The 24,363-nt window shown below is 38.5% G+C and overlaps 1 protein-coding gene across 1 annotated transcript in view; it reads right to left on the reverse strand.

The window, feature by feature from the left end:
• The window catches only part of Sdk1 (sidekick cell adhesion molecule 1), an 803,720-nt gene that overhangs the window by 448,201 nt on the left and 331,156 nt on the right, over positions 1 to 24,363 (reverse strand). The window contains exons 3-4 of the mRNA XM_090329832.1: positions 18,446 to 18,552; positions 15,282 to 15,429 (exon numbers count right to left, since the gene is read on the reverse strand). Coding sequence (XP_090185958.1) covers positions 15,282 to 15,429; positions 18,446 to 18,552 — 255 coding nt within the window. The remainder of the gene's footprint in view (positions 1 to 15,281; positions 15,430 to 18,445; positions 18,553 to 24,363) is intronic.

The raw sequence follows: 24,363 nt of genomic DNA on the forward strand, positions 1-24,363 counted from the left end.
ACTTCTAAAAATCCACAACTACTCAGCAAAGGAAATTCTCAACATGGCTTCATGCATTAAACTGTGGACTTGACCATAAAATAAAATATACACATTGTCCATAATTTATCTCTAAAGGTAATCCTTTACCTTATCTAATAATGAATGAAGAAGGAAGGATTCATTCTTTCAAAGATAAATACGTTCTCAGGATGTCTTCTCATTTATAACCTTCCAAGGTTAAACACTGACATTCCCTTCGCTAAGAAAAAGACCAGATACTAAAACAGGAAGAAAAAAATCATATTGAGTGAAGCATGAGCCATGTCACTATGGCTGCTGAATTCTCAACTTTCTAATCTGTCCACAGCACATGTTTCCCAGGGGCCTTCCAATTTACAGCTATGTGGACAGCAACACTGGACCTTTTCCCAACAAGGCTGTGGAGCTGAGCCCATTATGAACAGTTTTCACCCCAACGTGATGAGAGCTATAAAAAGGCAGCATCCCCATTGCCTCTACTTCTTCCTGTTCCTCCTTGCACTTGCTTTGTGGTGTCTGTGCTTTGCCACTTTTTTATCCTTTTGTATGAGAACTCTCATTTTGTCAACTCAATCATTTCCAGGCTAAAATATGGGGTGAAGTGCCCTTCGTGGACATCCCATGATGTCCCTTCTAGCTGTGTCTGTGTTTGGGTGGCATCTTTTATTTTCACCCTCTCTAAAAGGCGGCAATCTCTCAGAGCTTCCTTCCTATCTTTACTGTCCTGTATCTCTCTCCCTGAAAGAGCGCATCCATTCACAGAGTTTCAAATGCCATATGGAGACCAGTGGAGACTAAGGGATCCGTTCTAGCTTCATGTCCCTCCCTACAGGCTCCAGGCTTAAGTATATACAAATATCTCTTTGATATTTCTATCAAGATGTCTCTTAAGTACCTCAAACCATTTGAACCCAGCTGCCTTCATGTCATTAAATATGTACCTAAAGTCAAGTCAGGAAAAAGAGCATCTATTCAATCAATAAGGTCTTTGACTCTACCTTAGACCTTTCATTTTAAGGCGCCCCCTCTCCTCTGTTCCTGCTTTATCTAGGTTGCAGGCATCCCTTTCTAAGGACATTCACAAAATCTTCTTACATGTTCTCTTTCCATTTAAAAATATTTTAATATCTTTAAGTAGTTGTACAAAGGAGTTACCATTCACTGTATGTTTATGCATGCAGTGCATGTTGATTAATGTCACCCTTTTCAACATTTTCATCTACCCCTCCCAATCTACCATTATATGGTGAATTTTGCAATTTAGCAAAGCAGTTTATGTATACAATGCCTCTTGATCTGTGTTACACTTCAACGTCTTTACCCCCTTCAACTAACCCTTCCCTTATATTTCTCAATTCTGTGGTATATATGAAGAATTCCTGCCAACATTCTCCCCTCTTCCCCTTCATTCTTCTACTCCTCTGGTTTTTGCCCCTCCCATCCTTCCTGCAAGTACCCATTTCCTGGTACCTCTTTTGCTGGGCTTTGGCTTAATATATATATTAATGTATATATTTGTGTATATATGTATATATATATAATGATATATTATTTCTTTGGCATTAAGTGTCCAGAACAGAAAAATCCATGGAGACAGAAAAATTAGTGGTTGCTGGAGCCAGGAGAGAAAGATTAAGAAGGACTAAAAATAGTTATAGGATTTTTTGAGGTGATGGTAAGTAATGGTGGGATAGTTCCATGGCCCTGTGGACACACTAAAACTACCGAATTGGATATTTCACAAGGTGAGATTTATAGATGGATTACATCTCAAGTAAGCACTTATTCAAAAAAGAAAGACTATATGAGATAAAGTATTATGAGATAGTTATAGCCCATTCATCAGGTTGTAAGCCCTGGGGAAGTAGAATCATTTTACTAAACTTTTTATTTGTAGAGTCGAACACCAAGTTTACTAACCATCTGAATGCAGACCCTGATACCAGGGACTGTCACTTGGAAGCAGATACTCTAGACCTATGTAGGCTTTATTGTATCTTTGGACTATATCAAAGAGCCAGTCTTCAAGAGAAAGTGCTTCAATATAGGTAAAGACAATACTTTGTAACTCACAAAGGTTCTCATACCTACTATAATGTTTGCTATTAATTAATTAATTAACTAACTAAGTACAGATCTTGGGGCATGAATTCTGGGCCTGGATGCTGTCCTTTGAGCTGTTTGCTCAAGGGTAGCATTTTACCATTGAGCCACAGCTCCACTTCCAGCTCTTTGGTAGTTAACTGGAGGCAAGAGTCTCATGGCCTTTCTTGCCCGGGCTGGCTCAAATCATGGTCCTCATATCCTACTCATATTTCAGTCTCCTGAGTAGTTAGGATTACAGGTGTATATTTATGCATATACATAAGTGTAGGTATATATGTGTGTGCATATATATGGTGACATATGATTTCATACCCTGAAACAAGTCCTGTGAGGTGGGCACCACCTTATTATGCCTGACTTTTATGGAGAGAAAACAAGAGTGCCCCAGAGTTCAGAAGCCTGCCTAAAAGAAGGGTTGCATAAAACTTCATGGGGGAAGGGTCAAACATAGGGCCACTTTGGCCCTATCACCAGCTTCATAAGGGACTGACTTTTTGGGGAACAATCACACAAATGACCAGGAAGGTGACACTCAAGTGCTGAGTCCATCCTCAGTTCCACCACTGACTTACTGTTTGATTTTAAATCAGTTAGCTACTTTTTCTTCCATGCTGTCATCCACAAAATTGGTGTGATAAAATTTCCTCTGTTTACTAGCAAGCCAGGAAGACTGAGAGCAGAAAGATAAGAAAACCTAGTGCCTCTACATCATTTGTATAGGCCACACATTGCTAGCCTCTGTTTCTAGAGATACCATCTTACTAAGGACAGCAGCTCCCTCCACTCCTCACCCCAGTCCTGCCCACAAACAAGAGGCAAACTATGTTCATGTCAGGCATCACTGGACTGGTGGTTTGACCCCACTCCACTCTTTGTGTCATGTATTCAGTAGGGCCTGTTCGAAATCAGAAAATAACAGAGGACAGATACTTCTCGAACTCACTGACACTCCCATCCAGTGTACTCCCCACCCTGTCCTGTGTCCTACACATTTCTTTTTCTCTTTCAGACATTGATACTCTTCACTTCCAAGAACTCTTGCCCTAGACTGCATGAACCCTGGGTAGATACTGTCAACTGTATCAGCTCCTCCAGAAAACTTCAAGTGGCTGTCATCTGCTAAACACTCTATGCTCCCTGTGCCTCAGTGACCACCCCACGACCTCTTCATAGTACCAACTATGAAGGGTATCAATACTCTGGCAGTGGAAAAGACTATAGCTCTTATTCTTTGAGGTCCTTCTCCAGGGATGACAGAAGCTTCCCTCCTCCTTATTTACGCGAGTGAACTTAACAGTAACACCCAATATTTCTTCCCCAAGTCCCTGGAATAAGACCAGGCGAGGCCACAGCCATCATAATATAGAGAGAGCCCAGTGACCTAGAGGTGACAGGTTCACAGTATTGGTACAACTGAAATATTATCTCAAAGTCTTCCTATTTCTTTCTTTCATTTTTTGTTGGTCATGGCACTTGAACTCAGGGCCTGGGTGTTGTCCCTGAGCTCTTTTGCTCAAGAAGAGCATTCTACCACTTTGAGCCACAGTACCACTGCTGGTTTTCTGGTAGTTAACTGGAGATAAGAGTCTCATAGATTTTCCTGCCCAGTCTGGCTTTGAACCATGATCCTCAGATCTCATCCCTTTGAGTAGCTAGAATAACAGGTGTGAACCACCAGTCCCCAGCAAGTCTTCCTATTTCTCACTTTAGCAATAGCTCTTTGGCTGCCATGAAAGCACACTTAGGAATTTAGTTCTTCCAGAGTTAAGTCTCTGGGATAATCTGAGCATAATTACACACTACCTAAATGAATAATAAGAAGGGAATGAGGAATTAGGGAAGGGTAGCATGTCATTAAAAATACAAACAAGAAGCAGCTTATATTTAAGTCACTTATATTTGCCTGTGGAATGAACTGTACATGAGATGCACAGATGGAGAAGATGTAACTCCACACAGTCCATATTACAATGTATCACTAACCAAGGGCTAAAAAGGCATTATGCAAAAACCATCTAAAAGCATAAAGTTTCTAATGAGATGAGGAATAGTTGACTCTGAATACTAATGAATGCTCATGTGTATTATAATTACTGAACGTAACAAGCAGAGGTGGGCATGATGATACCAGTGCCATCATTCTGCGTTTACTTTACAGGTTAGAATGTGTTTTCACATATGTGATTTTATTCACCAAATAAATGTTCCCAATCCAAATTCCATGAGGTTAGTAGAGTACTACTGTCTCCATGTGAGATATACCACTGTCAACTTTATTGAGAAGAGTTAACCTATCTGTCCAAGGTCACAGAAGCTAAGTCAGGACCAAGACTAAAAACTCAAATCTCAATCCAGTGTACTATGTTCCTCCCATATGACCTCTCTAGAACAAATCATGACTTAATATGTTATTAATTTATTCATTCGAATAATACTCATCTGTTCAATTAATAACTAGTCACTATTTAGTCTGGTCAATCACAGGGATAAGCTGTTGAGTGAGTCTTCAAAGAGACGTTTTCCTTGGATCAAAGGATTATTATCATTAGGACAAACAACCCATGATATGAGAGGAGTACAGACAAATAAGAAAGCCATACAATATTCAAGAAGCACCCACTATCTGATGAATATGACTGTAACTCCTCTATATATTATCCCAACAATAAAATAAAAAAATAAAAGAGAGCAATAGAGTTTTGTAGTACACACTATAGTGTAGGTACTATATGCATTTAAGAGGCCCCCTGCCCATTATTGCTGTCATTTCATAGCATAATGAAGACACAAACTGAAGAGCTCAAAAAGCAAAAGGTATGATTCAACTAACACATTTCAGGCCTGGCAACTTCAGAATTTACTGCTCATTAAAACTGTATTTTAATTATCCTAGTTTTAATTAAAGTATTATGTAGAGTTGGTGAAATGCAATTATGTACGACTGACTTAAGATGTATAATAGGCTAATATTTGTAAAGAAATGCATTATTGTCACCCGATCTGCTCATGTAAAATGAAGTGGTATTTTATTTCGAATGAAAAATTGGTACATAGAATATTAAACTCTTGTCATTAAAGTTAAACACTATACTGTCAACTCAAATGGAACCAAGTAATTGGAAGAGCCCCTCCCAGGACCACTCAGCTAGCACAGGACAGTCTCCCTGTCTGGCACAGACAGTGATAGCTGCTCTGTTCCCTACCTGCAGCTGCCAATGAGCAGCTCCAAAAGACAATGTGAACGACCCCCATTACTGCAACTGTACAGCACGATGATGCAGACTTCAAACTTAAACACCTGCCTCCTGCTAGCTACAGTCCACATCCTGATCTAATATTATTTATGGAGTAACCCTTTATCACCCCGCTTGACAACCTGACAGAAAATATGAAATTCTCAGCCACAGTCTCAGATGCCTCACACAATATGCAGTGAGGCTCTGGTGTAAAGCACAGGCATGGGGAACTGTAGTCAGCAGGCAGAAGCTATTCATTAAAGCAATATAGTGCTTTCAATCTTCCTCTTACCCACTTTGATGGACACTAATTTGCTGCAGGATAATATTAGCTCAGACAATGGAAATCTCACTGTGCCCCCTCCTCGTGGATGGGATGACACCATCCATAACAAAATAACATTCCAGACTTTAGAGACTAGAACTTAAAGATGCAACAGCGACATTTTACAAGAATTGGGTCAGTCTGTGTAGAGGTAATGTGTCTACGCTCCAGAAAATTCCTTAAATCAGGAATTGTTCCTCCTATCCAGTGTAGAGTGAGTTACAGAAGACATCTATAGGCACATCTATGTATAAGGCAACAATTGCACCGAGCCTCTTCAGCCTAAGCACTGAATGTTCCTTCTGGCTACACTCTGTTCACCTTATTGACACTGGGTGCCAGATAACTTCCTTGCTCTTTATGTTCCTCTAAATCTCACAGCTACTCCAGCAGGCCAGGCTCAGCCCTGCTGCTCTGTAAATAAAGTGAGCACAGCAAGATGTACACCCATGGATGAAATTCCAAGCTACCAGGTACTGGGGGAAAATGACCAAAGGGACACTTCTGGGAGGCCTTCACGCTGTTTGGATTTAAGTATAGTATCTTCACTTTTTTTTTGCCAGTCCTGGGGCTTGAACTTAGGCCTGTCCTTGGGCTTTCTCAAGGCTAGAGTTCTACCACTTGAGCCATAGCACCACTTCTGACTTTTTCTATTTATATGGGGACCCAGGGATTGGACCTGGTTCTTCATGAATGCTAGGTAAGCAATCTACCACTAGGCCAGACTCCTGGCCCAGTATCTTCATTTTTTTTCATCTTTTATCTTCATTTTAACCTGACTTCATATTATATTGACTGGGATGGCATTACATTGTGGGCTTTCTGATATTTGTGGTGGGCAGAGGGCACTGTCCCTTAGTTTTTTCCCTCTAAGCTGTATTCCTTGAGCCAAAGCTTCTCTAGCTGTTTTTTTCTTTTGGTGGTTAATGGGAGATAAGAGTTCCACAGACTTTCCTGTCTGGGCTGGCTTCAAACTATGATCCTTAGATCTCAGCCTCCTGAGTACCACTGGCACTCAGGTATTTCTGATGGTCATATTCTATTGTTTCTCCCATGAGCTATCATCTCATTCCATTTGAATGTATGGATGCTTTTAAGACCTTTGGCTTTCTAGTTCATTAGTATACTTTAGTATATACAGATTTGAATTCATTTCCATTTATCCTACTTAAAATTAATTCCACCTATCGTTTTCGGAGGTATCATAGCTATGGTCTTTCCCACCATCATTTATCCCCTATGTTCCCCATTAGTTTTGGAATCATCTCAGGTGTCTATTAATGGTCCTATCCTTTCTATCTCAGTCTTTCTTCCACACATGCTCTCAGCTATTCTCTGTGCTGTCTCCTAGGCATTTTCCTCATATCTAACAGAACAAGAATTTTCATTTTACTGGCATATCATCTACTTCTTCATTTGTTCAATTGACTTTATAAACAAATGAATACACTTTTCACTGCAAGGAGTCTAAAAGATGTTCAACATAATTCATCATAAAGGAAAATGAAGATTAAAAACTCAATAGGATATCATTATACACCTATTGGGATGGTTAAAAAAATAGGGACAACAGTAAATGGAAGTGAGGAGCAGAGAAGCGGGTCATTTAAGTATTGCTAAGAGGATATAAGATGGTACAGCTATTCTGGAAAAGTTTGTATACTTTCTTAAGCAAACGAACAAATGCAAAATATTGAACATATAACTCCCATGCATCCCACAAGGGTATTTATTCTAGACTCATAAACTCTTACATATCCACAAAAACTTGTACAGGAGTGTTCATAGCCGTTTTATTCTCAGACTGGATAAAACCCAGGTGTCTTTCACAGGGAAATAATTACAGAAACTGTAGTATGTTCACAGCCAGAAACACTACAAAACAACAAGGAACCATCTACTGATGTTCACAGTAAATTAGATGAACAATGCTGAGTAGAAAAGCCAGCTCCAAAAGATCACATATGGACAATTCCACTTACAAAGCATTTGTGAAATGATAAAAATATTGAAACCCCAAACAGATTGGTGGTTGCCAGGATTTAGGGAGAGGGTGAGGCAGAGGAAAGCAGTAGTGGCGATAAAAGAGCAGTAGTGGGCAATAAAAGGGGTGTACATGTTCTGTGTCATAACCCTACCAGCATCAGTATGCTGGCTGTGATGTAGCACTGGTTCAGTACAAGATATCAGCACTTGTGGAAACTGGTTAAGGAGTCTATAGGATCCTTTTAGCTGATCTCTTATAACAGCAGATAAATCTTAAGATGATCTCAAAATATTGTCAATTTCAGAGGGACAGAAATTGTAAGGGAAGTGGTTCCCAGGAGCTGCAGGGATTTGGAGTTAGTGAACAGGTACAGAGTTTCTGTTTTGCCAAGTGAAGTACTATAGTGGAGGCAAACAGCACGGATGGTGGTATAATATGAATATGCTTAATGCAATTAAAATGTACCCTCAACACTGATTACAATGGTCAGTTTTACCTTGTATGTATTTTTATCACAATTTACTTTTTTTTTTCAAAAGAGGAAGGGAGGACCCTCTTCCAAACAGCTTCTACTGTATGCAGAATTCCTTTCCTCAATATAAAGAACAAAGTTCAGATTCCTTCCCACTGTATTGTGAATCAAATCCGAATTCCTTTCCAGGTTCCAGAGCCTATGAGCCTTGGGCTGCCTCTCTGTCTGTCCCCTTCTCACAATAATTCTCTGATTTTACCACAGACTCTTCAGTTTAGCAAACCCATGAAATTCTTTCCTGCACTTGCCTCTCTACCTACAATACTCATCCTTTACATCTGTGCAGGGCTGGCTGTTCTTGGCTTAAGACTTTACCTTGAGAAGAAAGCACAGTGTCAAGGAACAAATATGGATTCAGGAGGCTAACAGTGCTAACATTGCCTGGCCGTCGACCTCTCTGAGCCTTTCTTCTCACCAGCAAAGCAATATCCACTTATTTCGGTTGCTGTAGGATTAAATTAATCATTACATACAAAACACTGCTTGGGACTTAAAAATTGTTAATTATTATTATTATTTAATATCATATTCAGAATATCATAGAAATTATGTTGAGTAAATGAATCCAGTCACAAAGACTTCTATTTGATTTCATTTGTATGAAATTCTAGAACAGGTAGGAAGCACTAACCTGTGGCAAGAGAAATTATCGTAGCTGGAGGTAGGAGATCTCCACTGGACAGGATGGGAACTTAGTGGGGGGGAAGCTGGGGGAGGTCTCTACTGGACAGGAGTGGACTTGATTCTATAAACAGAGGGAAGGAATCTAGACTGTATAGAGTGGAGGATGGCTGGGGAGGGGCTGTGGAAGGTCTCCACTGGATGAGATAGGATTACTTTTGAGGGCACAACTGCTAAATTCCACTCATCCGTGTGCTCCAACTGTGCATGCTCTGTGTATACATTCTAATTTGAAAAAGGTTTGTTTTTTTTTAATGCCTCCTTAACACTAAATTTAAATGTGACTGTCCTCAGCTCTGCATTCTGCTGTCCCTCCCAGCCCACCTTTTCACTGAAACCCACCCTGTTTATTAAGCTGTGTATGCAATGGCCCTAGGCCTTTTCCATCACAGCGCTTTCAAAGCCTCTTTCTTTTCAGGCTTAGCACTCTGAACAGCAACTTGCACTAAATGCTCAGTAAACACCTGTGGCCTATGTGGACACAGGGAAAAAAGAAAGATGTAAGGTTTCGAAGAGCGTAAACTGCCTCATGTTCCAGGCAAAAAAGAGTTTATTGGAGAAGAAACTACCTGCCTGTCCATAGTGCAGGGTCCTTGGAGAAGGGGTGATCCCTAGCAGGGTCCAAATTTAAGTAGGGAGGGGGTGGAGGAGGTGTGACCTGGGTGATATGGGATGTTACTTGAGAAGAGGGAAGGTGCCAGCTTCCAAGTGTACCAGTTGCCTAGGTATCACAGATCTTAGGTGGAGGCTTTAACAGGACTAAGCAAGAGGAAGTTCCTGCACCAGAGACATGAGGTAGGGGTGGGGTCTGCAGGGGGACCTTCCCTGGACCTTACAGAAGGCAAGCCTTTCAGGCCAGCACTGCTGCTGAATATTAACAGAAGAGCAAAGCAGACATAGGCAATACCACTTCCTCAAAGCTGACATGAAAACACAGAAGCAAATGTAGACAAAGCAAGGTGCCCAAGGTCTGAGTTACAGTAGAGGCTGGCCTGGAATCTCCATCTCTTATCTTGGACCTATACTAAGTATGACTCAGATCACATGTATAGATACACTCTATAAACACTCATAAAATGCCTATGAAACATGAACATTTTGAAAGCACATTATTTTGTAAAGCTTATGCTCACAGGCCATATCCTATGAACAAGCAGTCCATTTGCCTAGCTTGCTGGAGCTTTGAAATGTTCAATTTGTTAACTTATTCCAGCTTGCATATTCCATATGCAAGAACACACATGCTCCTGCATTCAAGTCAGGTGGGCTGCAGGATGCAATTTGGGCACCAAAAAACTGCAATTAAGCAAAAGAATGGCACCATACAGACCAAGTTTTTGCATCCTAATCTGATAACTGCCGGCATAAATTACCTCCTGGAGGTAAGAAAAACACTTCAAAGATTCTCATTTCATAATTTGAGAAATGAAAAGGAACAAAGAAAATATATTTGAGCCAAAATAGCACACAAGAATTTCATTTTCAAATTAAACTATATTTGTAAGACAAAGCTATGCTCATCTTTGATATGCAAAGATAGCAAATTAACTGTTTGAAATCAGAAAAATAAACAGGCAGTTTTTCCTCTTCTCAAATAAATAAAACCCATAATTATCTATTCAGAATTCCCAATATTACTTATCCTCAATTCTTTCAAAACATCAACTGCCCTTCCAAGATATTTTTCTGTGTCAACAACCTTTTCCTCTGGAGAGCTGTTGCTCTTCCCTGGATCCCTATCAGCTAAGGAGATGTACAGGACTCCTGACTCAGATCATCAGTTCAGTGACCCCAAGACTATGTGAGTGAATGAATGGGCAGGCTGTAATCACTTAACTCTTCAAGGTAGAACAATCAGGATTATAAGAACTCAAGTTTCATATTTGTCTCTTGACAAAGTCGTAAGTCTAAGGATAATGGTGTTAAAGAGTCCAAGTATTGCAACAGCACTGCCAAGAGGTGTCAAAAGGAATTCAGTGACCTCTACTGCATATGTAACAGAAAGAATGGTTAGCCTTTCTCCTCCCAGAGGGGACTAGAAATAGCTGGGGAGACAAGACCTTTATCCTTCGGAAGGTACAGGTCACATACACTGGACACGACTCACAGTCTATATCAGTCACATGCCAGTAATAGGATACATGCAGCAAAATTTGGGTGTACTAGACAGAACAGTGTTATTTTCCTTTTGGCCTATCTTCCTACCTATATTAGTTCCTGATGCTTCACCAACCTTCATTCTGCTCTGTCATGTATCCTATACTTCCCTAAGTCCCAAAAATTAGGAACCTGATTATCTTATTTTCTTCCTGTTGCCTATACCAAGGATGCATCCCTGGTTACTGCTAATCCTCCCTTGCATGGTTGTTTCTGTTATTTTCCTTTTGTTTTGGTTGGTAGTAGGGCTTGAACTCTAAGCCTTGGCTCTGTCCTTGAGCTCTTCAGCTCAAGGCTAGCAGTCTACCACTTGAGCTACAGCACCACTTCTGGTTTTCTTATATTTAAGTAGAAATAAGAGTCATGGACTTCAGTGCCTGGACTGGCTTTGAACCACGATCCTCAGTTCTCAGCCTCCTGAGTAAGTAGGATTACAGGTGTGAGCCACTGGCGACAGGTTGTTTCTGTTGTTTTCTATGACAAAATTATTTCTTTTCTTTTCTTTTCTTTCTTTCTTTTGTTTTTTTTTACAAAAGACAATCAAGGTCAATCTCAGTGATTAGAAGATAAAAGACAAAATGGGATAACTTGAGCTTGGCCAATTGTTTCATATCTTTTATAGCTCTGCAAAGAATAGCTAATCATATTATTAAAGCACACCAAGTTTTACCTAGACCTCTCCATTCACCTTGAGTCTGATAGATGCCTTATCTAATCATTAGCTCCACTTGGCTATGAAACATACATTTCAATCTTGTCCCAAAGAAATTGCAGACACTACTACTAAACTACCTTTCATCTATGCCAACTTCTCCCCAAACTGCTCAGATCAAAAAATTGTTCAAAGTTATCCATGGCTTCTCTCCATTTCTCCAACCTCCAACCCAAAAGGAATTCTAATTGATTCTACTTTCAAACTCTGTCTATTTCTGATGACTTCTAAACACACTCAAATTAACCAATGCTATTTCAAATTCAAAGCTGGTCTTCCAAATCAATGAGAAACAAAGCCTGAAGCAATATATGGAGAAAATGATCAAAAACCCAAAAAATGTTCAGCAAATAAATAGACAAGAGGAACTAGCCTGACACAGAAAGCGAACACAGGACTTAGAGCTAAGGAAGCCTGGGTTTGAGTGCCAGCTCCACCATATTCCATCAATGAATTCCTGAGTAAGTGAGAGTTATCAGATCCAGAGATGCTAAGTGGAGCTAATTGAATCTGCCTCAGAAGGCAATCGTTAGGATTATGGAAGAAATGTTTTCAAGTAGGTACTCAATAAATAACAGCCACTAAGATTATTAACAGGCTATTTAAGTAAATTTTCAAGTTGGGAATCATTAGAGCTACTGTTTCTGTTGAAAATGAAAAATCATTTACTTTAAGTCTAAAGCTCACCTATTAAAGGTCACAAGAGAGTATTAAAAATGAGGGGAAAGGGCCGGGAGTTTGGCCTACTGGTAGAGTGCTTGCCTAGCATGCATGAAGACCTGGGTTCGATTCCTCGGTACCACATACATAGCAAAAAGCCAGAAGTGGTGCTGAGGCTCAAGTGGTAGAGTGCTAGCCTTGAGAAAGTCCAAGGACAGTGCTCAAGCCCTGAGCCCAAGCCCAGGACTGGCAAAAAAATAAAAATAAAAATGAGGGGAAGGGAGAGGAAGTTTTTCAACCACATGACAAAAGTCCATCTTTCTTGTGTAAGGGACTGGGCTTTACAAAGGAGGTAAGAACAGACACTTGACCCATGTGTTGCACTTTGGGACACATTCTATATGTGTCCCTAAAGCATGTGACATTTGCCTGCAGCCATCTGGGCTGAGTAGTACAGAAATGCCCTTCTGTGTCCAGTCAAACTTTCTCAGAAATAGAAAGCAACATATCTTTTTTCATGTATTTTTATTGTAATTAATACATTATATTTGCCAGATAGAAGGTGCATTAATTCACATACATTGATAGCCTTTCTCATGTTTGGTCCCCATTTCCCTCCCCCCCACACCCACCCCTCATCTTGTTTTCCCCCTTTCCCTATCCAATTTCAAATAACCAAATACAAATATATCCAATATATCAGATAACAAAGTGAGATACTGTAACAATGTGAGATAACCAAGGGACAGCAAAAGAGATGAGAGATAACAGTACATTAAGGACAACAATCATTCATTATATGGCTTTTGTTTCTATATCCTCGAGGTCCTTTCATTTAGCGTCATACTATATGGCCTATGTATCTAGGTTTTGCTCTATTGCAAATCTCTGCTAGGAGAGCCAAGAGCAATATATCTTTGAATGACATATAAACTGGTAGCTAAAACCCTGCAGATACTGATTTATGAGAAATTGTACAGCAGGTACTTCATAAATGTGGGATGATAATCAGGTGGAAAATACAAAACTAAAAGGCCTTGCATGAGTGTAAATATCCATAATCAGCCTTTCATCTCTTAAAAAAAAGGTATCCTACCACATTATTTCACTGAGATTACAGATTTATCAATAGCTTCACGGTTGTAAGCAGACCATTTGTTTGATGGGACACTACATTAAAACTCTAATAGCATCTTTACTTTATTAGCTCATTAGGAATTAAACAGTCTTTGGCATGAATTTGCAAGTTTCAAAAAGCTTATGAAGTTATTTTGTTAGAGAAATTAAGAGTTATTTCATTGTAAACCCTTTCATGCTTCTTGAATAAATACCTCATGAACCACAATTCAACAAATGAATCAACATATACTTACTTGCTACCGGGTTAAAATAATGCTTCCATGGTGAGTTCTGCTCTCTGCTGCATATTAGAGCTCCAGTTTACAGAGGAGGCTTTGTTCAATCTACTTGCCCAACCCTGGTACCAATCAATCCCCTCCCCACAACATTCATTCCACTTTCACCCACCACACTGTGCTACATAGGGAGCTTTCCAGAGCATCTGAGTCCTAGCTGCCTCTGCTTCGCCTAACAATCCCCAAAGGGAATGAGATATTGATCCTTCATTTTTGTTTCACCCAAACTCAAGAGGCTTCTGTTATGATATCAATCAATATAAAGGTGGATATCCAAGTAACTTCTAATAAAATATAGGAAAAAGGACAGCATCCATCCCATTTTCTAAAGTAGCTGTTATTTCTACTAGAGATCTGACATGTAGCTTTTACATACATTTTCATATGACTAACTAAAAACTAAAACAAACATATGTTAAATAAGCTTAAGAAGAGTTTGGGACAAGTAAGGTTCAGTTGCCAAGATAGAAGATGCAGACAGTGTCTTACAGGAGAGAGTCATGGATGCTTGGGCAGGACAGGGAGTGAGTTTATGTCCCAGGTACTTTGATGATTTCATTGGAAAACCATTCAGCAAATTGCTTTATACATCCTGTTTAAAAGAATCATTTTCCTCTCAGAAATTTTTATCTAAGTGTAACTAACCACATGGCCGCAAAAATATTTGACTTCTATTCTCAATACATAGCATTTCAAGATTCTTTTAGAATTTCTCATCCTTAAAACCTTTATATTTGGAATACTACCTTTAAATTACACTGCAAAATGCCCAGTTATGAGCTATATACCCAATGTTCTTTGTACTTCTTTCAAGCTCCAAATGAAGAAAGACTGTCTGGCATTAGGTAAAAATCTTGAATGTGAAAACATTTTGAATGTCGGATAAACAAAACTATCTGAAGATATTGCTTAACCAATCACAAAGAAACTCCTTGATAAAAGATGGGTGAGCTGTTTATTAGCCAAGAAGAAATAAAACTGTCATGATAGAATGACAGAATCAAGAGAAATAAGTAGTAATTACTGCTTTATGGTCAGAAAAAGTAGTAACAAACCTGACTCAGTGAGAACAGGAGGTAGGGGGAGGAGAGGGACAGGACGAACAGGACTTACTGTTGTACAAGTAAATACCACCCTGGTGATCAGGCTGAACACAATTCAGATGACTATGACAGCTAAAAACATAGACTTAAACAAAAAGCAAGAATGGAATGAAAGGGCACTGTAGAAAAGGTGACTTAGGTTCAGTGGGTGGATCATACTAAGCTAGGATACGGCTACTTAAGCAGCTTCAAAATAACCAAGCCCATTTAAGGATAAAGGAAGGATGCCTAGACTTGGTTATTCTTTGCAAATCACTGGCAACCTTAATTGGCTTACTTATTAAGCAAGTGGTACAGGCAGGCATAATTAATTGTATCTGAAGCTGTAAGGTTTGGAGCAACTTACATCCTGTTGCTTGGAATGATCTTGTGGCCTTCTCTAAACCAAGTCACTTGAGGTCTGGGGAAGCTGGCAATGGGCAATAGGTTTAGAACTGCTGCGTGTCCTGGAGAAACTGTTTTCCTCTGGTCTGTATCCATGAAATTTCCCATATCTGCAGAGAAAAACAAGACCTTTTAAGCTTCAGAAACCATTTTTTTTCCTGAGGGGAAAGAAGGGTCAGAGATGGAGGAATAACTGTATTTTGTAGTAAAGTCAGCGACATTGTTATACTTAACTACACGACAAGTGGGGCTGCACAGCCATGCTGACAAGTGCAAAAAAAAGCAGGAGCCAAAGCCACACATCCACAAACAGGGCAGCAGCATGCTCATCAGCAGAGCCACTGCTCTTGACTTACTGCAGTAATACAAGGGCATGTTCCCAACCAATTGTAATGTGGAAATAAACTGCCAGAGAGCCACTCAGTGTCCCATGAAGGCATATGCCCGGGAACTGCTATAAAATGCTATCTAGGCATTTCCCAGGTGCCAAATCTCTCAAGCTATCCCTTCTCCTGGCCCTTGCTCTCCGTGGGTATTCCTCTTAATTTGTTTCTAGGGTGACTGTTTCCCTAAAATACTGTCTGGCAACAGTATTTTATAACACCGGGAGGCTATGGCATTCTCTTACTACCCTATACTGTTGACTTAATTTGGGACAGTCCTTGTTCTATTGGTTAGAAATATTTTTTTTAAATAAGGTAATAATAGTGTCTCAAGTGGTCACATCACCTGCCTAGCAAAGGTAAGACCTTTAGTTCACATCCTATTTTTTGCCAAAAAAAGGATAAAACTCAGTCATTGAAATGTAGGGCACAATTTGAATAAGTAACTTGAAATTGTGTACAAAGTCATTCTTATGATCAGATATATATGAACCGTATACATACTGATGAGCAAACAGCATTTTTTAATGTATGTTATGTTGGGTTTTCCACTAAAAAGCTCTATTATCTATGGCTTTCTCATTCAAAAACATTTTTACATATGAAGTGTATAAAACAAGAGAAATATGAAACAAATCAGAAAAATGTTTATGTTACTTTAAAGTGAAGCATGTCATAAAGGGAAGAAAGGAAGTAAACAGAACCTAAAAGCTAGAGATGAGGGGTAGGAACAGGATCATAAATAATTAAGCAAGAAGTTCCAACTCAATTTTGTAAATTACAGCTTAATATATGATAATAAATTCCAGGATCTGAACGCATTCAAATATGACTTAGGTATTGATCTGCACTCTATTTATTATGTTTGCAGCCACTGAATAAAAGTTCTGGATTATTCTGTAGATAGACTTAGCTGATGACTTCATCATCATTACAATTCAGGAAGATGGATGCCTTCCCAGTGACTTAGAAAATATCAACTCATAGGTAGAACCAGAACCATTACCAATCATTAGCACTTTTAATAGAAGGAAGGCAGCATTATTTTATAGTATCATGAAGTTATAGGCCATCACTGAACTTAAAATAACAAATAGCAAATCTTGCCATGATTAAGCAACACAACACAACATAAGAACTACCAGAAAATTTAATTCACAATTTCAGAACATTATTTTTTCTTCTTTAGAAATAAAGAAAAAATGCCCACGTTAAAGTTTAATTTTATTTGGTATTATTATTATTTTTTTTTTGTCAGTCATGGTGTTCCAACTTTGGGTCTGAGCATTGTCTCTGTGCTCTTTTGCTCAAGGATAGATGTCTACCACTTGGGCTATAGTACCACCTCCAGTTTTCTGGTGTTTAACTGGCGATAAAGTCTCATGGACTTTCCTGCACAGGCTGGCTTAAACTGTGATCCTCAGAGCTCAGCCTCCTAAGCAACTACAGGCATGAACCACCAGGCCCTAGACAGGTTAATTTTTATCAACATAAATGATACAAAAGAATTTTGTTTTTTTTTGTGTGTGGCACAAGGTAATGGGTCATTCTTTTATCAGTGTCAATTTGCTGGACAGGGAGGTTCATAGCTATATAGGCCTACAATTCTCTGGTGAGCTTTATTTTTTAAAGATTTTATTAACACTGATTTTTACATCACATTTCAAATGTCATGTTTAACAAACAAGTATTCAAGAAGGGAATTTACAATTACTGCCACATAGGGTTTGTATGTCATGGATACATATCAATCTATATAACATTATATCTATAGAGTATATATCCCATCATAAATTTTTATGCCCATGTAGTTATGATTATATCTCCAAAACCATATCCATAACCTTGGGTACCCAAATATTGAGTCATGGCTCTTGTAGTGTTTGGATATAATATCTACATATTAAGGAGGTCATGCGCCTTTTGTTCCTTTGGTCTTGACTTATCTCACTCAACATGATTCATTCTAGTTTCATCCACTTCCCAGCGAATGTCATTATTTTATCTTATCTGTTGGCTATGTAGAATTCCATTGCATATATGTACCACAGTTTTTGTATCCATTCATCTGCAGTAGGGCAACTGGGTTGTTTCCATCACTTGGCTATTGTGAATAATACAGAGATGAACATGGCAGAGCAGGTATCCTTATCATATTTTTGCGATATTTTTAACATGTATATAAAATGTGCTTTGAACAAATTTTACCCTATCTATAATACTTTAACTCCCTTCCCTCTTTCCCCTTTTTAATGGTTTGTGATGAGTTTCATTATTCTCTCATGTATGTGCTTTTATGTATACACATGCAATGTTGTTTTGTACCAAATTATCATTGGATACAGCTGATTTGTAGTTACTGAGATTTAGTCTGAATAGGCTAAATTTTCTATTTGAAAAACATTTTGAATTACAATATAAAGAAGCCAAGAGCAGGTGATGCATTCATTCAGTAGAAGCTATCTTCTTCCTCTTGGTCTTGGAAAATTCAGGTTTTTTTTTTTTTTTTTTAGACATGAAACATGATATCTATCTCCTTATCCCTCACCTGGGCAACCACACTAGATGTTTATTTATCCTTCCGATTCTAACAACCACCCTATTTTAACTGAACCAAAGAACCCCCTCCCTGCCTGCCCCCACATCCCACAATTTCCACAATGGTTAGAGGTGGGTTTGACTTGCTGGACACACTGCTGTGTTCCTTCCTTACACACTGGAATCTCACATACAGCACACATACATGCTACTTGAACTTCGGATTTTCTCTGCAAGAGCGCTCCCATCCTGTTCCGCACTACACAACGATAAAAGCCAGCATCCAGCTTCTGTAAAGATGGGATGATATACCTGCAAGATACCAAAAATAAGTGTCAATAGTCACCACAAGGATAGCACAAGAATCTCTTCTAGTAAGTGCTCTATAAATATATTATTTTGGGTAACTTCAGATCTACTCAACTCCCCCTCACCATAGCAAGATAAACACTCCGATACCCATCTCTTCAGCTAGTCTGTTGTATTTAATCATTGTGCCCAGGTATGTAGCATGAGTAAAGAGAATATGATTGAATAAATTAGAAATGTTAAATAATTAAAGGTCATCATATTTAAACTAGACCTTTTAATGAAAACTAATTGCTTTAATTTCCACAAATAATTTTGGAGACTGACAACAGACTTTATAGCATATGCCCTGTCATTGTGTGAAAACTCAGTCATCAGTCTCATCTGTTATGATGAGAGGCAGGCAAGTGTTTTTAAGCAAAGAAAGCAGGGTACCAGGGTATGCTCTTCTCTCCACCTGGCTGTGAACACTAAGCAACACAGTGCAGACAATACCCTCTTTGCTTTCTTCTGCACATATGGCATGGCAGAAATTGTAGTTTTTACTACCATACCTATAATCATCCTTTGCATTCCATTTTTTCTAACACCTTTAGTATATTTTCATAATAGAAAAGTAACTTAAAGACATGGATTCTAAGAGTTTACTTCTAGTTTTGTAACTTAGACATTTTAAAACCCATAAGGCAGGTAGAATATAAAATCAAATATCTCAGGGGAAATTGCAGCACTGCTGAGCCCAATCTTGCAGAACTACCAGAAACAGTGTACTGTTTGGGTCCAGGTTATATTCATAAACAAACCAAGAATAAGTCTTAAGAAAACCATGTGACCAGGGATTGATATTCAAAATATATGAAGTACCTCAACAACTCAGGAGTAAGAAAGATATCTCAATTTAAAAAAAGTGAAGTTGTTGAATAGACACTTCTCAAAGGAAGACTTGCAAGTGACTAGTAGGCATACCAAATGTTTCTCATCATCACTAATTATCAAGAAAGCATAACTTATAAACACAATGATATATCATTTCATATGCCAGGATGTCTATTACTAAAAAAAAGAAAAGGAATAAGTGATGGCAAGCATGCAAGAAAGAAAACCTCACGCCCTGTTGGGTGGAATGGTAAACTGGAATAGACATTACAGAAAATGGTAATGGATATTCCTCAAAAAAAACCTGGACTACCATATGACCCAGTGGTCTCACTTCTGGACATACATCCAAAGAAACAGAAGTGAGGATTCTGCAAACCCATACTTGCAAGAACTACAGATAAATGAAATGAGCTACATCAATCTGAGATTAATACGATGTGGCCTTTAAAAAGAAGAAAACTATGCCATTTCCAAGGCTGTGGATGAATGTGGAGGATATTATGGTAAGTAAAAATAAGCCAGAAATAGAAGGATAGTAGTCTATGGTAACACTTAAAAGATGAACCTAAAATAGTTAAACCACAGAGGCAGAAAGTGGAACGATGGCTTTTAGGCACTAATAGAGAAAAAAAATGAGAAGGTACCAGAGAGTTTTACTTACTTAAGATTTGGGGAAAAAAAAGATTTGAAGAGTCCTAGAGATCCACTGTATAACTTCATTAATACAATATTATGTATTTTAAAAATGCATTGTAAAGATAGATTTAACTTTTAAAAAATCTTTGGGAAGTACCAGGGGGAACTTAGGGCCTCATACTTGGTAAACAGCACTCTACCACACTAAACAACTGCTCTACCACTTGAGTCACACCTCCACTCTGGCATTTTGCTGGTTATTAGGAGATAGTCTCCAGAGAACTTTACTGTCTGAGCAGTCTTTGAACTAAAATCCTCCAGGTCTCATCCTCCTAAGTAACTTGGATTATAGGTATTAACCACCATGCCTACGCCTGGCTTTATGTCTTATCTCACAAAAATCATAGTAATAAAAATGTAGGCCAAGAAGAAATCCTTGTATGCAATAAAGAGGTTTGTAGCATGGGTTGTAGTGATGGCATGGTGGTATGTGCTCATCTCCCAATTCATTAAGTGTAGATAGGTACAGCTCTTTGCATGCCTGCCATATCATATTAAAAGAAGACATAGGCTCAGGGCATGGCCCAGTGGGAGAGTGCTTGCTCAGCAGGTATAGAGCCCCAAGTTTCATCTCAAAAGTTCTAAAAAGAAAAAGAAACATTAAAAATAAATGCATATATACAGTAAAAGAATACATATCTTTGAATAAAAGAAAGACTTGAGGCATGGATACTTTCTACATCTGGAAGATGTCTGTCATGAAAAAGACAAAAGCAACTTTAACTACATGGTCTGAAACCTCTTTCTTTGGAAGAAACAAACAAGTGAGCAAACAAAATATCCAGCAGTGCTATGCTTAAAAATGCTGTTCTACAAATTTCAAAACCAGTTTTCTTACCAAGTATAATCAGAGAAACTTAAAAAAATCAGGTATAAAACTAAGTGCATGTTGCTCTTTATGTGCCCACTTCTCAAGCATACTTAAAATCATCTATATTCATCTGATTACTCATCTTTTTATTCAAGTATGTCCAATTAGTCATCCTCAAACGGAAGCTGAGAGAAACAATTTCTAAGAGAATAAAACATTTGGACAATACAGGTAATTCAATAATAAGCAAATATTAATCAAAGTACATTTTCCCTCTTGATAACCTTTCTTGAGACCCTGTAGCAAGATTCATGATATCTTTTATGGTAAGACAAAATACTGTTGAGTTTTAATTTTAAGGTTTTCAAAAAAATTTTTAAACATTTTAAAAAATGTTTTGTCTTTCTGAGAAAGAGTTCATGTCAAACAAAGCTAATTAATGAAAGCAATCAGAATAATACTAATAATACTAACATAAAGAATCAACATCATTTCTTTATATTACAGATCTCTAATGGAGGGTTAGCAGCTTTGATAATGACATGCCATGATTATACCAAGGAACAGTTACAGTTTGGGGGAAAGAAAGAGCATATGTCATTTTTAGTACAGGTTTTTCTTTGGTTTTGTTTTTTAAATAAAAACAAAACCAAAAACAACTATAAGGACAATTTTATCATTGCAATGCAACTATATTTATATAATTGGACTCATTCTCCTTTTATCCCTTTTTGAAGTACTCTAAGTAGATCTAAAATTCTTATGAATTTCTACAATAATCCTATGTACTAAAGCTTCCCACCACACTGCTTTCAACAACAGGAAGAAACAGACACAGAATGGAGTATTAGGCATATGCTCTTGATGCCATCTCTTTAGTGTAATGTCTCACCAGGGGAAAAAATTAACAAAAAAAACCTTGCAAAGTCCTCCACCTATCTCTGAATCTGACACAAATTATATTCGCCTAACAGATGGGAATATCGGTGGTAAATCTATTGTTTATAAACACACATTTTTAAACAGAGAAAGTTTCCTGGCTCTTTACAAGAAAGGATGATAAAACTACAGCACCATATGTCGCTAAGATGTGAGAAATGCCCACTCCTGTTTCCAATCCACACAGCGGGAAGGCCTCAATCCACTGTACCAAGGCAGAATTCCACTAGATGAAGCTCAGAGAGTTTTTCAGAGATACTTCACTTCAAGAATGGTGTATTTAAAAAAAAAAGAACTCAGTGATGTCAAGGATTAAATGACCACATCTGCCGTGCAGCACACCTCAAATCTAACCTGCCATCAGAACCACCCAAGAGCTTCTCTAAAAAGTACCTCAAAGTCCATTTCACACCTGGAACAATTGCCTGACTAGCTGTGGAAGGAGCATCTGCCATTTTTTTTTATCTGCCTAGGATCTGAACCACCTCCCTATATTGGACATTTCTCTGTTCTAGGAGTCTCTGTAGAGGAAGAGCTTCTCTCCAATTCAAGACTGATGAGGCCATATCTGGATATTCCTAGATATTCCTCCACTTGGAGGCATAGCACAGCTGACTTCATGTTCCTATTGTAGGTTGACAGAGCCAGGAACCGGGCTAAACATCTCTTGAGAATTATGGTGACAGGATGTGGGGGTGGTGAAGACACAGGGCTGCTAAGTAGTGGTAATGGTTACATACAGCACTAGTGGACCACAGTCATTAGGGGCACAGTGGAGTCATGACCAGGGCAGCAGTGATCATGTCCAGAGTCAATCAAGGTACTATCTTCAGCAGTGGTGTCCAGTGTAAGTTCTTTGTGGAACTGAGTATTAGGGTAACGATGACTCTGGGGGATTGCTTACTTGTTCTACCCAATCTTCAGACAGGCTTATGATTCTAAGGGTAACCCATGATCATTGCAACAACTTTGGAAAGAGAAAAAAATGTTTTTACTATAGTTTAACCACAGATTGAAATTTATACCACAGAATGTGTTAATGGAGTATTTTCTTTAAAAAAAAAAAAGGCTTGCTGGGTATTAGTGGCTCATGACATAATCTTACCTACTGAGGAGGCTCAGATAACAGATCAAAGACTGCCAGGCAGAAAAGTCCAAGAGAGGGCTGGGAACATAGCCTAGTGGTAGAGTGCTCTCCTAGCATGGCAGGAAACTGTTGGTTCCAGTACCACATACCCAGTACCACATGCCCAGAAAAAGCCATAATTGGTGCTCTGGCTCAACTGGCAGAGCACTAGCCTTCAGCAAAAAGTGCCCAAGGACAGGGCTCAGGCCATAAGTTAAAGCTTCAGGGCTGACAAGAAAAAAAAAAAAAGCCCAAGAGACAATTACCTTTAATTAACCACCAAAAAGCTGGAGGTGTGCTTTAAGTGGTAGAGTGTAGGCCTTGAGTGAAATAGCCAAAGGATAGTGCCCAGGGGCCTGAGTTGAAGCTTACTTGCATATAGACCAAAACAAACAAACAAAAAAACCTCCTGATAAAGCATTTAGCATCACCATGTGATAAAGTTCCCACTAGAGTAGAACAAACTAGACTACTAGAAGTATTTTTCCTCAACAGGTAGCACTAAAATTGTGAGAAATGTCTGACAATAGCTGTTCATTGTAGAACAGTCAGCGCTGAACTCTTTCCAACAACAGTTAAAGAACAAGAATACTCATCAAAGTAACAAAAACACATCTTCATAACAAAGGAAAATCTATATTTCTTTCAGGTCAAGGCCCATAATTTATGAGCAACCATTTTCATATCCATTAAGATCAGGTGTGACAGTGTCTCTTTCAATAGTAATATCCAGTTCATGACCCTTAACTAAGACTATTCGCTATAACTATGATTTTTATTCTCGTCAAAAAATATCTATTTTGCATGAAAATAAACAACTAGGTTTGATAATGAGCTTTTGTATCTTGGCCCAGAACCCATTTCTAGCCTTAAAAAAAAGGTTAAGCAATGAATATGTTATTTCACTTACATTTTTCATGGAACCATTTTCTTTTGAGTGAGACATTCATTATATCTTCAAATTTTATAAATTTCCTATCTGCAATTCTAAAGCACAACAATCTACAGAAAACTGAATTTATAGCTGGATTTTTCCTTAGGCCAAACAGTAAAATAAAAAATTCAGACTGAAATTTGATACTAAACAGATATACAGCTTTGAAGGTGTGTTCAGTTCACTGATAGGTCACAGGCATTGGGGACTCTGAAGGTTATATTCTTTCCAGAGTTCAAGTCATCAATGTGAAGTTCAAGTAAACAAATCAATAAAGAGAAAAGAAGTTATCCAACAGAACTCTTTATTTGCAGAAGCTACTTAACCTGTATCTTATCTATTTCAAATTTTATCTTCGATGTTGTGGGGACCAGCTCAGGCTTACAGATTTTGTAACAGTTCTTTCAGGATTGTAAATCTGGGGAATAT

The sequence above is a fragment of the Megascapheus bottae genome, chromosome 3 (assembly GCF_031878675.1).
Source record: "Megascapheus bottae isolate mThoBot1 chromosome 3, mThoBot2.hap1, whole genome shotgun sequence".
Lineage (NCBI taxonomy): Eukaryota > Metazoa > Chordata > Mammalia > Rodentia > Geomyidae > Megascapheus > Megascapheus bottae.